Here is a 17,908-nt window from a genome sequence, read left to right as displayed (position 1 = left end):
GGATGTTTGGGTGAGTGTTTGTGGGTGATGATAACAATGACAAAGTGTGAGGTGAGTGTGTGTGTGTGTGTGTGAGTGCATATTGCATTAATTTCTTCATCTTCATCTGATATGTATATGTATTAATTACTGTAAATTTTGGTGGCTTCTTATTTTCTATTGCTAACTCTTTGTTGTCCTATTTTTCTTGTAATATTTTTTATATGAACGTCCAATTGATGTTTTTAATGATTAACAAAGAAAAAAAATATGAATTTGAGTAATTGAGGGAAAATAATTTCCATGTGACATTTCAAACTGTATGGACTAGTTGAGATGGCACTGTGAGAAATGCCACCATCGGAATGGATTTCAAACAATGAATAACATTCAAGTTTTAAGAGTTAAAGGTACATATATTTTTTCTCATTCACATTGAAAGGGTGTCATGCTTTCAAATTACAATGGCTTTAGCAATTAATGAAATGAAGTAAGAATAAAAGAAATGGGGCAAGACTTATAAATAGGTTATTATCTATGGCATGACCAGGTGGGTGTTTCATAAAGCTGTTCGTAAGATAAGAGCAGGGATGATAAGAGTGACTGGTGATCCTTTCTTTTGGTAAATGGTATAATAAATTGGCGATGGTTTAGAGTGTAACAAAGGTTCTTAAAGTTGTTCTTAATCTACAAATAGCTTTATGAAACAGCCCCCTGGGCCCCATCTTAGAAAGAGTTGCAATTGATGAGATCAACCACAACTATGGAAAGCCATCAACATCAATATCTAAATTGCACCTTTTGTTCAAAATATTTTCTAGATATGCTGCATATTCATGCATTCATTGTGTTCTTGAATATTTAGTGTGCTTTTCTTTGTTTGCAAAGGACTTTGTGCAAATTTGCTGACCAAAAAATTATGACATTGATGGATATCCATATATTTGAGGTCAACCATATCAAGATAACTCTTTGTAAGACAGGGCCCTAAGCGCATGGCCAGCAAGCATCCAATCTTACACGATTGTTAGTTTCCATATTCTGTATCGTTGAACATCTTAAATGTAATTTTAAAAGCTTCAGATCTGACTTATCAAGCTTGATTGAATTGATCTATGAGTTTATATATGATGTAGTGCTTCATATACACTTAAGGGTAATTTACTTCTGTAAACCATCTGAGTTTCAGAGGCCTTCATTCTGAAGTCCAGGTTCTACTAGGACTAACATGATCTACCTTTGCGCCTGAATTATGGGTAGCTAAAGCGGTGACTTTGTATGTTTACTGTGTTTTTAACTATGGGTTTAATGATGAAGAAAACTATTTATTTGTCCTAGACAGATATGAATTATTAGAGTATCAAATGAGCTGGTAAAATGAACTTATAATGCTAGATAGAACATAAGTTACATGTTAAATGGACCCAAACTAAGAATATTGGGCATAAAATCAATTTATTCATGTACCTCATAAAATTTGGGACACAATTACCTATCCATAGTTATAACACAACTGTAGACCATAAGTTGAATTTAACCCACCCTCAGAATACCTGGCATAAAATCAAATTAAACATGTATCACGTAGAATTTATTTTAGTTGTTAGTGAACTCTACTTACCTTCTGATTCCATTGCACAAAGCTTGAAACTACTGCAACTTTCAGAATGATGAAAACTTCCTTTGAATACTTGAATTTGATTGGCTGCCGGGCAGTGTTACCATGGTATATATCATTGAGTACATCAGTATTATTAAAGGTAAATTTTAGTCAATGGAACCCTGGGTGAAATCCCAGTCGTTACACAATGCCGAGCATATCCCTATAAGGACTGGACAAACTAGCCACTAAAAGACTTTGGCAAGTTGGCCCGTATTCTCGATAGAAGTTTCAACTGTACCCTGGTACAATACCATAGTTTATGCCGTTTCGTATATAATTACCACTGGTGGATCCAGGAGGGGGGGGGGGGCAACCATGACCCCCCCTTTTGAGAGCCACAATTAAAATTTAACATGTAAAAATGCCATTAAAATGGAAGTGTGCCCCCACTTTGAAAGTGAAGACCTGAAGACCTTTTTTTTTTGCTTGTCAAATTTTTCTTTGGGAAAGTGTCTCCCCCCCTTTGGAAAATCCTGGATCCGCCCCTGATTATTACACTTGCCTTATCTAGTGCCCTTTGCAAAACAAGTGCATTTAATTAGATTTTTCTTGGTGTATGAGATAAAATAAGCATAATTATATACAAAGATCTGCATAGTGATTGGATGATGATCCCTCTTTTTAAGAATATGGGCAGTTGAGTTTGAGAGACTTACCTCCATCTGCAGTCACAAAAATTTGGAAAGTGCAGCGAGAGACAAGGCCAGACGAGTCCCGGGCCTCGTATCTGACCGAGGTTGTGCCAACAGGAAAGGATGATCCTGGGGTCGAGTCCCCGGTGAGGGTGACGATTCCAGTGTCATCTGTTGCAGTAGGTGGTATCCAAGTCACTGGAACAATGGACGATCCTGGGGGTGCAGTGATAAACTGATTCTCGGGACACCCACTGATCACAGGCGGATTGGTGTCACCTACAACAAAGATGCGATACATGCATTCAATAATCGCAACTCAATGGCCTGAATTCACAAAAGTGGTTTTGAAAACTCACAGTTGAATCCATGGTTTATGCAGATTTCCTGTACAAATTATGTTTTAATAATTTAACGCGTATCGGGCTCGTGTATAAAACATTCCAATGCTGATGCGCGCTTTTGTCAGTGCGCCAAATTGACACCCGTTACCATGGTAAGATACGCTATTTTATTCATGATTCCACTGTTTAAAGAGTGAACTCATTATTCAAAACAGTGGACTCATGAATAAAATAGCGTGGATAACTATGGCAACAGGCATCGATTTGGCGCACTGTAACAAAAGCGCGCATCAGTATTTGACATTTTTTCATGTACGCAGTAAATAAGCGTAATTTATACAGAAAATCTGCATAAACCATGGACTCATCCGTGGGTTTTCAAAACCACCTTTGTGAATTTGGGCCAATGCTGTGAGTTTCTGGAGCATTATTCAGGCATCTTACTGAAAGTCTGAGACACATTTTACATCACTAATCCTGGGGCCTGTAATATAAAGCTTATCAATTGATCGAGCAGCTTTTTTTTTAGGATTGATCATACACAATAGTCAATGCAATCAATCGTAGAAATCGTACCCATGATCAATTGCTTAGCTTTATGTTACAGGGCTCTGCTCTGCATCTCTTCCTTTCAAATCCTTTTATTTCATCATAGATAAAAACAGGAAATGCAGGAAGTTACTGTGAGGGTTTTGGTGGTTGCGATGGTGATAGCCGGGGGGGGGGGTACTCCTGCTACGTGTACAAGACGAGGCACAGACTTAAGCAACTAGAAGTATAGTCTTCGTGCAGGAAATGGTCTTCACGAGTTCTCGACTTACAGCTGCATTTGAAAATATTTTTAAGGGGTGAGAGATTCCTGGTACGTGAAGAAAATGAGGCACATAATTGAGGAAGAAGTCTTCATGCAGGAAATGGTTTCAAACTATCAAACTATTACTGGAAATTATAAAAATATGTGTAGTATGAAGATTGATTGATTGAGGTTTAATGATACTACCAGCATAATTTGTCAAGTAATTGTATATAATCTGTAAATTCGTACTCAATCATGGTGGAATTTATTTTCTTTATGTTATTGATCTATGAATTGAGTTATAAAGTAAATGGAAGAAATAAAGTGTAGTGAATAATAATGTTTATAAATATACAGTATGGTACAATTATTCTTGTCTTGTTTATGTGGATATTGTATTAATGGTCTTCACACAACTGTATTTTTATACATTTACCTAATAAACCAAATTTGTATTAAATTGAATTGATAAAATCCCAAATATTGCAAGCACTGATTACACAGGAAGAAAAGGGTTCAAATAACAGTGTAAAGAGGTGAAGAATTTGACGACTTCCTATAAAATAGTTATCAGCTAGGAGAAAATCTGGGCATTACATGAGATCTACTTAAAGGACAAGTCCACCCCAACAAAAAGTTGATTTGAAAAAAGGAGAAAAATCCAACAAGCAAAACACTGAAAATTTCATCAAAAATCGTATGTAAAATAAGAAAGTTATGACATTTTAAGGTTTCGCATAATTTCACAAAACAGTTGTATGCACATCCTGGTCGGTGTGCAAATTGGCAGACTGATGACGTCACCCACTCACTATTTCTTTTGTATTTTATTGTATGAAATATTCTAATTTTCTCCTCCATGTCAAGTGAAACAAAGTTTTATTTCTCCCTGAACACGTGCAATTACCATTATTTTAACAGTTTATGGTTAAGTTATTGATCCTTATCGTCAAATCTGTAAAAATTGAAATATTGTATTATTTGAACAATAAAAGACGAGTGATGGACATCATCAACTCTCTCATTTGCATATCGCTGAGTTGCACATTGAACTGTTTTGTGAAAAATAAGCGAAACTTAAAAAATGTCATAACTTTCTTATTTTACATCTGATTTCGATGAAATTTGCAGCATTATATTTGTTTGATTTTTCTCTATTGATTCAAATCAACAATTTTCTGGGGTGGACTTGACCTTTAATGCATTTTAAGATCCAAGTGCATAATCGAAGGACAACTGGCCCTGTAAAATAAAGCTGAACAATTAATCATGGGGTATTTTTGAAAGATAGATTATAAAAATAATCAGCCCCTTAATCAATCACTAAGCTTTATGAATTCTGTGCATTCACAATATACTGCGCCATCCATCGGATGCAGCAAACAGACCAAATGTTTTACTTCGTGGTCGACATCACGCGCAGGCAGCGTTCAGTGATGTAATGTGACTGCGATATGCTTCAAAAAAGGAAAAACGTAAGGAAAGAACTCACAAAAGTGGTTAGAAATATGTGGGCAAATTTTCTCCCACATCCTGGGCAGTAGTAAAACAACATATCCAGTCGAGCCACGTCGGCCAGGGCTGAATAATCACATGCATGAATGCACTTTAGTACTAGCGCTTGCAACAGATGTTGACTTTTTCCCATGAGGCATTGCGAATTTCGGAATGTCAAAAGCTCAAAAATATTTTTTTTAATAAACAAGTGGAATGCCTCTGGCGGTCTTACCTGCATCATGCTATTCAATTTAGCAGCAGTGATGACTTTGAAAACTACTCTAACTCGCACAATATGTTCAGTGATACTTGGTAACTCTTATGTCCACGTTTTATGAACTAGACCAATACACTTACAGAGATATGATGGTAATTCAACAAATACCCCCTACGTGGCCAAAGTTCATTGACCTTGATCATGCAGCAAGCTGTTGACCTGAAACTTGTACAGGATGTTCAGTGATACTTGATTACTATTATGTCCAAGTTTCATGAGTCAGATCCATAAACTTTCAAAGTTATGATGGTAATTCAACAGATACCCCCTTGTTGTCAAAGTCCATTGACCTTTGACCTTGGTCATGTGACCTAAAATGCGCACAAGATGTTCAGTAATACTTCATTACTCTTATGTCCAAGTTTTATGAACTAGACCAACATACTTTCAAAGTTTGATAGTAATTCAACAAATACCCCCAATTTGGCCAAAGTCCATTGACCCTAAATGACCTTTGACCTTGATCATGTGACCTGAAACTTGTACAGGATGTTCAGTGATACTTGATTACTATTATGTCCAAGTTTCATGAATCAGATCCACAAACTTTCAAAGTTATGATGGTAATTCAACAGATACTCCCAATTCGGCCAAAGTTCATTGACCCTAAATGACCTTTGACCTTGGTCATGTGACGTAAAACTCATGCAGGATGTTTAGTGATACTTGATTAAACTTATGTCCAAGTTTCATGAACTAGGTCCATATCCTTTCTAAGTTATGCTGTCATTTCAAAAACTTATCCTTAGGTTAAGATTTGATGTTGACGCCGCCGTTGTCGGAAAAGTGGCGCCTAGTCTTACTCTGCTATGCAGGTGAGACAAAAAATGTCAATGAAATAAAAGAAGTAAAAAGATGTTGCAGAAGCAAAACTGGTGACCAACCAATTGTTTAGAAAAGAGTTTGTGCAAAATCAAAGATTTGGCACATCTGTACAGAGTTGCCCAGACGAACAAATGACATCATGTAGTATGATAAATGCCAAAATAATGAAATGGTTATTTCATTACACAACAAGCGTCATGACAAAATAATGAAAACCTTCTCATCTCATGAGTTTGTCCCTGCTACTTTTGACCCTTTAATTCTTAGGCCTGAACCTTATAATGCACATAATTAGCATATATGTGCCACTTTGAATATTCAACATTCAACAATATTCAACATTTGTAGCAAGATATGTGAATATCTATAATGATATGCAAGTGACATTGCCAAAAATTAAACAATCCCAAAATTTTAGATGCACAGTTTGAGCATACCTCAAATCATACTGACAAAACTGTTGAAAACATAAGAAAATTGATATCACAAAGTTCATAAAAAAAATCAAAACAAGATCTAAGGATCACCTGTGGTAGACACAAAGACGGTAAACGTGCACGAAGTCAAGAGTCCATACGGGTCCTTGGCAGCGTAAAAGACTAAAGTTTGCCCGGGTGGGAATGAATCACCGGGGTTGTAATTGGACGACAGTGTCACCTGACCAGAGTTGTCTGATGCCTGAGGTGCAGGCCACACCACAGGGACAGTAGAACTTCCATCTGGCAGCGTTGCAAATCGCTCCTCGGGACAATTATCAATCACTGGTGGGGTTTCATCAACTGAAAATATTTTTTGTTTCACAGAAAAACCAAATGAATATTGTTAATAGAAATGTATCCTAGCAACATTTTTCAATTCTATATGGGATTTAACCAACAAAGGATTTTCAATATGTTCTGTAAAAAAATGCTAAAACAATATTATTTGGGATATGAATCACTGGTATGATTTTGTCTACTGATGAGCTTCAATTTTTTTTTAAAGTGGTGAAAGTCTGAGAGAGGATCACTATCTTGACCAATAAAAGTACTGAATTTCTTATAAAAAAATGGGCATTCAAGTCAAAAGGAATATCAAGACAAATAGATCTTTTGAAATTAATCTTTGTTGTCAAATCTTTGGAATATTTGTCATTTTCTGTAAGGGAAGAATACACAAAATATGCATTTTTTTTATACTCTCTCTCTCTCTCTATATATATATATATATCGTCGCACGCACCACGAACCGTCCTCTCTTCGCACTTCCATGCGAAAGTTAGTTTGGCAGAAAACGCATTTAAAGAAAAGCTTTTTTATAACCAGCAATAAGTGCACCTACAAGGAGAGCAAATTATTTACCGGTGTCTTCGATCCATAGTTCAGGTTCCAAAGTTTCATCCTGTATCTTTATATTTTCTTAAAATGATTTATTTACACTACAGTGGGCATCGTAACAGAGTTGACGGTTCGTGGTGAAATCGCGAGGCGCGATAACGCACTGTATCTATTTCACGAACCGTCCTCTCTGTTACGTTGCCCACTGTGGAGTAAATAATTAACTTCAAGAAAATATAAAGATACGGGATGAAACTTTGGAACCGTAACTTTTGAACGAAGACACCGGTAAGTAAATTTGCTCTTCTTGTAGGTGCACTTATTGCTGGTTATAAAAAAGCTTTTCTTTAAATGCGTTTTCTGTCAAACTAACCTCTCGCATGGAAGTGCGCAGAGAGGACGGTTCGTGGTGCGTGCGACGATATATATGGATGTTTTGTGAAGGGTTGGTAAGTAAAATATAGACTCTGAGACTTTAAGAATACTTTTATGATGTTTTCATACATAAACTAGACACTAATTGGTTTCAATCTATTTCACATATTCAAGAATTTACAATACATGTATCATATTCAGGTACGAAAACAGGTTCAATAAGTATTTGGTGGATACAACCCAGTTGTTCAACTCACTTCCCCAATACTTGTTAATCAGTGATGATGGACATGGATGGTATATCACCTGTGCTAGTGATCAGGGGGGCGTTTCATGAAAGGACTTGTAGGACGTTTTATCCGACAAGTCCCATTTTATCCGACAGTTACCATAGGAACAGTGCCTCTCAGCCAATCAAAATCATGGAATGATGTCAGATCTGACAACTTGTCGGATGAAAATATTGATGAAACGCTCCCCAGAACTACACTTTTGATGTCATATATGCCATGCCTTATCTGCAAAGCATTCTGTCACTAAATCCTTTCTCTTTTTTCTCTGGGGGGGGTGGAAATGATTGGCTGATTTGATTCATCAAGAAATAAAAAGATGGGACTGAGAATATAAAATTCCTTGACATGATTGGCCATGATAGACATAATGGGGAACGTATGGGGTTTCATATGATGCATGTTATCATTAATAATGAGCCACCGGTCAATTTGAAAATACGTACCAGGCAACTGCGCAATGACATTGAATGAACACCTGGCAGTCAGTCCTGCAGAGTCAGTGGCAACATACACCACTTCGGTGATACCCGCTGGGAAGACATCCCCAGGGCTGTAGTTGCTTGTGAGTGTGGCAGCGCCGTTGTTGTCGGCAGCACCAGGAAGCTGCCAAATGGCCGTTGTGGTCTGAGAGCCAAGTGGTACGGTGGCAGTGATGTCTCCAGGGCATCCAAAGACTGTTGGGGGTGTGTCATCTACCACATTACCTGATACATAGGGATAAATGTGATGATAATTAAACAACACTGAATCATACTGAAATCAGCAGATACCTTATTCATTACCCGTCTCTAATCCAAATGCCTAGTGCATCAAACCCAAATTATCCTGTAAAGCCTGATCTCATTCCGAAGAGAATTTAGATATGGAATATTCTAGTATGAATTATGAATATTGATTTTTAGATATGTGAAGAACCATCACTTCCAAAGCAATCTGAGGAAATAGATCAATCCATGTAACCTTGGAAGTAATGGCTTGTCCCATCACCTTCACTCACACTTAAAGTTTACTTACTACACTACTACTAGTACTACTACATGTACTACTACTATTACTACTACTTCTACTGCTACTAGAACTACTCCTGCTACCACTACTACTACTACTACTACTACTACTACTACTACTACTACTACTACTACTACTACTACTACTACTACTACTACTACTACTACTACTACTACTACTACTACTACTACTACTACTACTACTACTACTACTACTACTGCTACTACTACTACTACTACTACTACTACTACTACTATTACTACTACTACTACTACTACTACTAATACTACTTCTACTACTACTACTAATACTACTACTACTACTTCTACTATTACTACTACTACTACTACTACTACTACTACTTCTACTACTACTACAACTACTACTCCTGCTGCTACTACTACTACTACTGCTAACTATTACTACTACTACCACTTCTAATAATACTGCTACTACTACTATCAAACCAGTAATTGACTACTTTCACTTTTTACTTCAATTACTGATGCGACACTGTATGCTTCAATTTCTAAATAACTTTACTACTTTCCTGCAATTTTTAAAAATACTTCTACACTATTTAATGTGACTCATGTTAGTCATTCTATTTTTGCTACAAAGCTTAACAAATCAATGCCAGTTGATAAAAAACTACGAACCTGATACTATAACAAAGAAGGTGCAAGAAGCCCTATTCCCAGAGACATCCTCAAAGACATAGGACACAGAGGTTGTGCCGAGTGGGAAGAGCGTTGATGGAGCGTCGGAACGGAAGACCCTGTTACCGTCTGGTGATGTAGGTTCTTGCCATGTAGCAAAGGCCATGGTCTGACCAAATGCAACTTGCACCTCAATATCAGCAGGGCAGTTCAAAATAGCTGGTACCGTTATATCGGCTGAGGGGAAGTAGTAAAGAAGTTTATGAGGGATTTCTGCTACTGTTCAAAATTATTTTCCACATTTCCATAAAAAATCAAACAAACAAAATTGCATGACAGAATTTAAACAAATACAATATCGAACAGTTTTAAAAATTATGAACAGATTAGAAAAATGTTGTGGGGACAAGATTTAGTAAAAAAAAAAATTAAAATGACCCCATTCTTACATGTATGTCTACAAACATTTTCTCAATGCATCTAGGCATAACTAAATGCATATATTAACAGAAAAGGTCACTTTACATTAAGAGATGAAGTTTCTGAAAAAAAACTATTCAGATTGATTTGCCTGGGACTGATATAACGTTGATTAACATGAAATTTGTTAGATATTTAGGAATTGATTTCTGTATTGATCTGAAAAATCTCCCAGATTTCAATTATGATAGAGTATTTGATAAACTAAAAAGACAAATGATATCATGGTCAAAGTGTAATATTTCTGTATTTGGTCATGTAATCATTTTCAAATCATTGCTTGTTTCACAATTCAATCATTTATTCATGTCTATTCCAAATCCGTCTGAACATCTTCGAATATCAGTAAATGTGTCTTTTTACAAATTTATATGGAAGTGGAAACCCAACAAAGTAAGCAGGAAACAGACTGTTTGTAACTATGAAAATGGTGGACTTAAAATGATCGATGTTGGACACTTTTCTAGAGCTTTGAATCTGTCTTTGATAAGAAGAATACTGTCAAATTCATGTGAAGAAGTTTCTCATTTAATGTAAGCATTTTCGAAACCGTTAGTAACATTAGAATGGGGTAAAGGGGATATTTATTTCACTAAAATATCACTCATGGTCCGAAACAGTTTTTGGAAGGAAATTTTTATTATAGTTTTCTCCTTTATTCGAAATGTTCAGTGTACTTCTCTTTTTTGGCCGGCTATTCCTTTATGGTACAATTCTGATGTAAAAATTGATGGAAAAGGTATATTCTTAAAGGAATGGTGGCACAAAGGCATTAGATTTATCAACGATTTATTAGATGAAAATGGAAAACTTTTGGAAAGAGAAGAGTGTGAAAAAAGATTTTCAATCAAAATTCAGTCTCTTCATTATTATGTCCTATGTCAGATTATTAAATGTAAGTATAAAGCTCAGTTGAATATGTGTAATACAAAATCTAATGAACCATTATGCCCTGCTTATATCTCTCATTTACTGAAGGACAAAAATGGATGAAGACATGTATATTATATCATGTTAAAAGAAAATGATAACTTGATTAATTGTGTAATAGATGGCTTGTCAATGGCATTTCGATTGACACCAGACATATGAAAAATTATTCTAAAACGACATTTTGATATACAACTTATACTACAATGAGGTATTTTCAGTACCGACTACTAAATAAGATATTATATGTGAATAAAGATCTTGTAAAGATGAAAATAACTGTAGATGCAAAATGCTCTTTTGTGTAAGGGAAGAAGAAAACCCTATACATTTTTTTTTATCAATGTCATGTGGCAAATCTTATCTGGGTACGATTTACAGACTGGTTATACAATTTCACAAGCTTTAGAATAAATCTTTCTGCTGTACATGTTTTGTTTGGTTTCAAAGAAAAAAGAAACAATGCATTAAACTGTTTAATAATTTGGACAAAACAACAAGTATACTCTGCTCGTATGGAAAAGACCATACCTAATTTTGAGAAAATTAAACGATACATAAGAAAATGTTACAAAAAATGAGAGACAAATTAATATTATGGAAAACAAAACACATATATTTGATAAAAAATGGGTAAATTTCGAAAGAATTCTTGTCATTTTGTAATAAGATTTCCGGACCTTGATATTTATTTCTGTTTAATGTAAACATATTTTCATGAGGAATGTGCAGTGTGTGTGTTTCGGATGAGAGGTGATCAACTATTGTTGGAGGGGCCTTGTTCGGTGCTCATTTGTTCTTTGCTGCTGCATATGTCGGCGGCGGAACGGATGGGTGCAGGACATGGCCACTCTAGGATCGGTTGCTTTTTGTTTGAAACTCCCTGTAGGCCTTTACTTTGTTCAAAATTATGTTATGTGTGTATGATATGCTTGGTATTATGTCAATTATATCACTGTTAAAATGTTTATGCAAATATATGCCCTATCGGAGGGAAATAAAAAAAACTTGAAAAAAAGTTTCATGATAACATATTTGATGGTTTCATCCCAGACTTTCTTTTCAAATAAAAAACAGTTAAAATGTCAATTTAATCATGAATTTTTTTTTCGTAACAACTATACTGCAATTGACAACAGAAAATACCAGATGGAAAGAAACCAAGTTTCTCATAATCAATTGCTTCAAAACCATTGATTCAATTTATTTTTCCTATGGAATTGTTAAGTTAAAGAGCAATATTATTGTACAATAAATTCTAGATAATCACATGCAGACATTAGAGAGTAATTGCGTTCACATATTTACTTGCACGATAGATTAAGAAGATAAGTCATAAGAAGACTCACTAGATGTTTGACAGCGATCTCCCAGGAATCCCTGGGGGCATGAGCAGGTGTAGTACAACTTGAAGGGCAGACAGTTTCCTCCATTCTGACAGGGATTGCTTTCACATGGGTTTGGAGCTGCATTAGAATATAGAGAGTGACAGAGGTACATGTATCTTAAATCAATGTCAAAGAATATTTCCAATTTGTGGAGCAGTTAAAGGAATTAGAATACAGATTTCATACAAGATAGTGGCCCGAACTCACAAAGGTAGTTTTTAAAACCATTGGTTGAACCCATTGTTAATGCAGATTTCCTGTATAAATTAAGCTTATTTACTACATAAATTAAAAGATGTCCAGTGCTGATGCGCTCTTTTGTCACAGTGCGCCAAATTGATGCTTGTTGCCATAGTCAATTACACTGTTTTATTCATGAGTCCACTGTTTGAAGAGTGGAATCACTAATTAAAAACAGAAGACTCACGAATAAAATAGTGTGGATAACCATGGCAACAGGCGTCAAAATGGCGCACTGTGACAAAAGCGAGCATCAGCATTGGACATTCTTTAATATACATGGTAAATAAGTGTAATTTATACAGGAAATTTGTATAAACCATGGGTTCAATTTTAGAAACCACCTTTGTGAATTCAGGCCAGTTTGTACCTAATCAGGCACTTTGTCAAAAGTCTTGCGAGGAATCCTGGCTTTTTGTCTCAAATCCTCACATCTTATCATGGACAAGGTAAATGGCAATGCAGGAAAGTTGCAATAAAAAGATGAATAGCACCTCCATATAGTTGGATTCCTGCCACCAGATGCGGCCCAGACGTTTGACAACTTGCCTTAGTATAATCAACAAAACAGGTAATGTGTATTTTAATGACAGTCAAACAATTGTAGAAAGTACACTGTCTGCTGGCCCTATTGTTTAACTCGACTAGTGATGGGCAACGTAGTTCCAACACTATTAGTGCAATCATATTCACCACATCATTAACCTATGTCATGCAAGTACATGCATAAATCTGACAAATTAGCCTGAAAATGTCTTGGTTTGATAAAAGAAAATTTCTCTCTGACAGAAATACAAGTGGTGGAAATATATTTGGCTTCTATTCTAAACTCAGAAGACAGGCCTTCATATTTCAATATTTTTTTTATAAATTCCACTCCACTTAGGAGATCACTTGGTATCCAGGAGAGGTTGGGATACCATTTGGGTCACGTGTATCCTACATTGTAAGGAAACCCTCTACCAAACCATAATGCAAAAGTGTTGATATATAAACTTTGATTCTTAAAATTCTCTACCCTATATTGGTCACAGCACTCCATTTGTTAGAAAAAAATCAACTTAATTGTGACCGTGAAAGCTAGTCGACATCTTTTTTACAAAAAAATATAACAGAATATATTGTTTCATTTGGACTCTGTCCTGTTTTCTCAAAAACAGGTTTCAAATGTACCATGGATGTACATTAGTTATAGAAAGTGCACCTTAAATAACACAAGAAATCTGCATAATAGCAGTCCATTGCTTTATACCATGGTTTTGTTGAAATATCTTTTGAAAATATGGACCTTTTGCATTTTTCCTTGTTGATCACTAAATGAAATTCTACACATACATGTATATACACTCCCCTCCAAAAGTTTGGGAACACCAGCATTCAGTGTGTTTTTTTCTATACTTTGTAGACTTTACTGATATTCAGGCTCATAGCACAGTTAAATTTTTGTTTTTAAGGTGAAGATTATACAGCAGTGTAAGTTTTGTTATTGATTCAAACAAGTTTATACTCTCTTAAATGACTGTCTACCAGTCAAGATGGCATTCTCTCAAAGTGCTAACTTCTTTTATTACATGCAGCTATATTGTAGTTATTCAGAGCTTTTACACTAATACATGTGCAACTTCATTCATTTTTCCTTTTCCTAGTCAGAAGTCAGACACAAAAATGAATTTAAACAATACTTAGTGTTTCACTGATATGGAAAACTTATAAATTTTATTGAATACACATAAAAGACAATAAATCATATATTTCTTTTTATCCCACAGATGAGTCTCACTTGTTGGGCAAGTTTCTTGAACCTTCCTGTCTCGTTTTTTTCCAAAGCAGCTCGATGGGATTGAGATCTAGGGACTGGGGCGGCCAATCTATGATTTTCAGGACTTGTTTCTCTTCCATTTTCTTCAAGTAGTCTTTGCATAGTCTTGGCATGTGTTTTGGGTCCTGCTGAAAAACGAATCCTCCAATCAGGTGTTTCCCTGAATGGATGGCCTTCCGCTGTAGGATTGAATGATAGCCGTGCTGGTTGAGGATACCCTCTACTCTGTGCAAACTGCCTACATTTCCTGCACTAAAGCAACCCCTAAAAATGACATTACCACCACCATGTTTCACAGTTGGCTTGATACACCGGGGTAGCATCTTATTTCCCTTTCGCCGTCTCACATAGGTATGTCGCTTGCTGCCAAACACCTCAAACTTTGGTTCGTCAGACCAAATAACCTCCTGCCACTGCTCCAAAGACCAGTATTTATGCTTCGTAGCCCAAGCAAGCCTTTTCTTTTCTTTGAGGAGTGGTTTCCTTGAAGCCACACTGCCCATCAGCCCTGCTCCACAGAGACGTCTTCTAACAGTTGAAGAACATACAGGCATCTCACGGGTGTTGTTAAGGTCAGCTGTAATCTCTGGGCAAGTCAGACAACGGTTGCGCAGACTGCTCACCCGAATGTATTTAACTTCAGCAGTAGATGGGTTTTTTTTGGCCTACCACTTCTCCTGTCCCCATTAGACCAAGTGCCTCTTTGCGTTTCAGGCTGTAGTGAACAGCATGGATACTGATTTTGAGTTTCCTATCTATTTCTCGCATGGAGTAGCCTTCTTTCCTCAAAACTGCAATTGACTGACGTGTTTCCAAAGAAAACTGCCCTGTGTTAGCTATTTTAATTTTGTGACTGACTTTTGACTAAGAAAAACTGAATAGGCAAAATGAATGAAGGTGCACTGGAATAACTCTTGATAACTTTTGAATTCATGAATTTCAAATTGCACTGTCTACTCCACTCCCATGCATTTTTTTTAAAGAAGGATTAGGCATTTGTCAAGTTCAGATGTTTTCCAGGATAAAGATGCAGATTTCCATAAATTAATTGTCTTATAAACAATACTGAGGAACAAATTCTGAGGTCATCTGCTGTAACATTCACAAAATACTGGGAAGAATTTCAGAATAGAACCCCAAACAGAACAATGTTAAAAGTTAGCATTTTTTAGAGAAAGCCATCTTGACTGGTAGCCTGCCCTCTTTGGCAGCTGCATGTCTCTTAAGAGCTTTGAATTTGTTTGAATCAATGATAAAATGTACACTGGTGTATAGCCTTCACTTTAAAACAAAAATACAGCTGTACTATGAGGCCTAACTTCAGTAAAGTCTACCAAAGTTCGAAAAACACACACTGAAGGCAGGTGTTCCCAAACTTTTGGAGGGGAGTGTATATATATATATATATAAAGCCGATGGCTGAAACATAAAAGTAAATGATGTTCTTACCAATTGTTTCACAGTTGTGCCCAGTGAGGCCAATAGGGCAGTCACAGTAGTAGTCAACATCACTGGTGAAGCTTTGATAGGAGTTGTAGCAAGGTGCGCCACCCTGACAGTCGGGTCTTTCAGGTCGTACAACGTTGCAGATGTCTTCATTCGGGGAGAATGCTGTGGAAATGTGTGGAGGGTCATGTTTTAAGGTCAGGTAGGAACCAATGGAAATCCATTGCAAAGATTGCACATAAAATTCAGTGTTCTGATGACACCACAATGATGAACCGCTGAGGGGAATGCATTTTACAGTTATGAGGAAAGTCAGTTGGCACAGAAACATTGTGAAGAGATGCAAGAGGGATTGGGAGTTGTTGCCTCCCCATGACCAACACAATCATATTCACCAAATAAGAATGTAGCAGAAGCAACCTCACAAATATAAAGCTGCTTTATGAGAAATGGGAGCAAGTAAAAATATCAGTAAATTATCAGTTAATGATATTTATTATGTTACCAAGTGTTCCCTTCTCAGTCAAATGCTATCCATGAACACTGATTGAAAAATCTCAGGCCAACTGTCCCCTGTCCCCCCTCCCCCTACAACAACACCCCAGTTAAGAACATACATGTACCTGTCTGCTGCTGGCAGTTTGTTCCCGTGAAGCCATTGTTGCATATGCAGTAATACTGAGGCTGGTAAAAGTTACGATTACTGCTGTGGTAACTGGCCACACAGGTCGCTCCATTCTGGCAGGGGTTAGTCAAACAGAGATCAGTTGCCTGGCCACCTGAAAACATAAACAGTTCAAAACAAAGAAATCAGAGAAAATGCTATTCATTGTTTGTGTTTAGAATTAGCAACCACCAATAACGTGGCTTACTGCAAGAATCTGTACAAACCATCATTCCGACAACAGAATGATTCAAAACCATCAATGGCAATTTGGGCCAATGAGTTACTTTACAAGATCATGGATTACTCTACTTGAATGAACAGTCATTATTCATGAAAGTGGGATAAAAAAATTATTGGAACAACTTTACAACAATATCATTGACAAATAAAAATATAAATAAAAATATCAATGCATGTGCAATGTCACTGCTCTAGTTTGGATTTATAGTAATTTACAGAAAAGTTTGGAAACTCATTTGCCTACAAATATGAAGTTCACAAGAGCATTTTATGAATAACTGGTTGGCAACATTCGCTGAGAAATTTGATCCTGCAATTTACCACACTAAATGTTTGTCAGCCAAGAAGAATAAAAGGAAATTTGTCTGATGTGACAACTTGTCTGACGGAAAATGTTGATGGAATGCTCCCCAGATGCAAGGATTTCGGCAGTTTAGTTGTTGAAATCCCTGGCAAGGAGCATCAATAAACACTCACCAGGTAATGTGGGTTGTTGGCAGTCAATACCAGCGAAGCCAGAACGGCACAGACAGGTGTAGAACGTGCTGTCCATGGTAAGGCACTCTGCCCCATTCAGACAGGGGAAACTATTGCAGGGATTCGGATTAGTTGTAACCACTGGGGTAAGAGAAAAGGGTAATTATATTTACAATACAAAAACAACAAGAATGACGATATGTTGATTGTAGATTGGCTTTAAAGGACAAAACTTGAGTAGTAAATGTACATGGGGGAAAGGTGACTGTTCATATCAGATTTCATATTTTGAAAAATAATCTTTAATATTCTTATTATTATCTTACATCATAAAATATAATCTTTTAAATCTAAAACCCAATATGGTTAAATTCCAAGAATTTTGAGAAAAGGAGCAGAATTAGGTAGCTTGTCAAAAGTCCATGCACCGTTCTTCATCGTTCTTCCCGCATCCGGCTTTTTTGCTTCGGCTTTCCCGCCCAACGTTCCCTTGCCTTCAAAGGAACGGCCGCCATCAAAAGCCCTTTGATGCCACCGTTCTTTTGTTCGTCTTTCCT

General features: G+C 36.5%; 1 protein-coding gene across 1 annotated transcript in view; it reads right to left on the bottom strand.

The window, feature by feature from the left end:
• The window catches only part of LOC121409703 (mucin-17-like), a 172,253-nt gene that overhangs the window by 31,770 nt on the left and 122,575 nt on the right, over positions 1 to 17,908 (bottom strand). The window contains exons 49-56 of the mRNA XM_041601610.1: positions 17,352 to 17,492; positions 16,591 to 16,746; positions 15,971 to 16,132; positions 12,424 to 12,540; positions 9,665 to 9,901; positions 8,441 to 8,701; positions 6,541 to 6,792; positions 2,299 to 2,553 (exon numbers count right to left, since the gene is read on the bottom strand). Coding sequence (XP_041457544.1) covers positions 2,299 to 2,553; positions 6,541 to 6,792; positions 8,441 to 8,701; positions 9,665 to 9,901; positions 12,424 to 12,540; positions 15,971 to 16,132; positions 16,591 to 16,746; positions 17,352 to 17,492 — 1,581 coding nt within the window. The remainder of the gene's footprint in view (positions 1 to 2,298; positions 2,554 to 6,540; positions 6,793 to 8,440; positions 8,702 to 9,664; positions 9,902 to 12,423; positions 12,541 to 15,970; positions 16,133 to 16,590; positions 16,747 to 17,351; positions 17,493 to 17,908) is intronic.

The sequence above is a fragment of the Lytechinus variegatus genome, chromosome 2 (genome assembly GCF_018143015.1).
Source record: "Lytechinus variegatus isolate NC3 chromosome 2, Lvar_3.0, whole genome shotgun sequence".
Taxonomy (NCBI): domain Eukaryota; kingdom Metazoa; phylum Echinodermata; class Echinoidea; order Temnopleuroida; family Toxopneustidae; genus Lytechinus; species Lytechinus variegatus.
The sequence above is the reverse complement of the archived record's forward strand: the minus strand, read 5'-3'. Positions and strand labels throughout refer to the sequence as shown.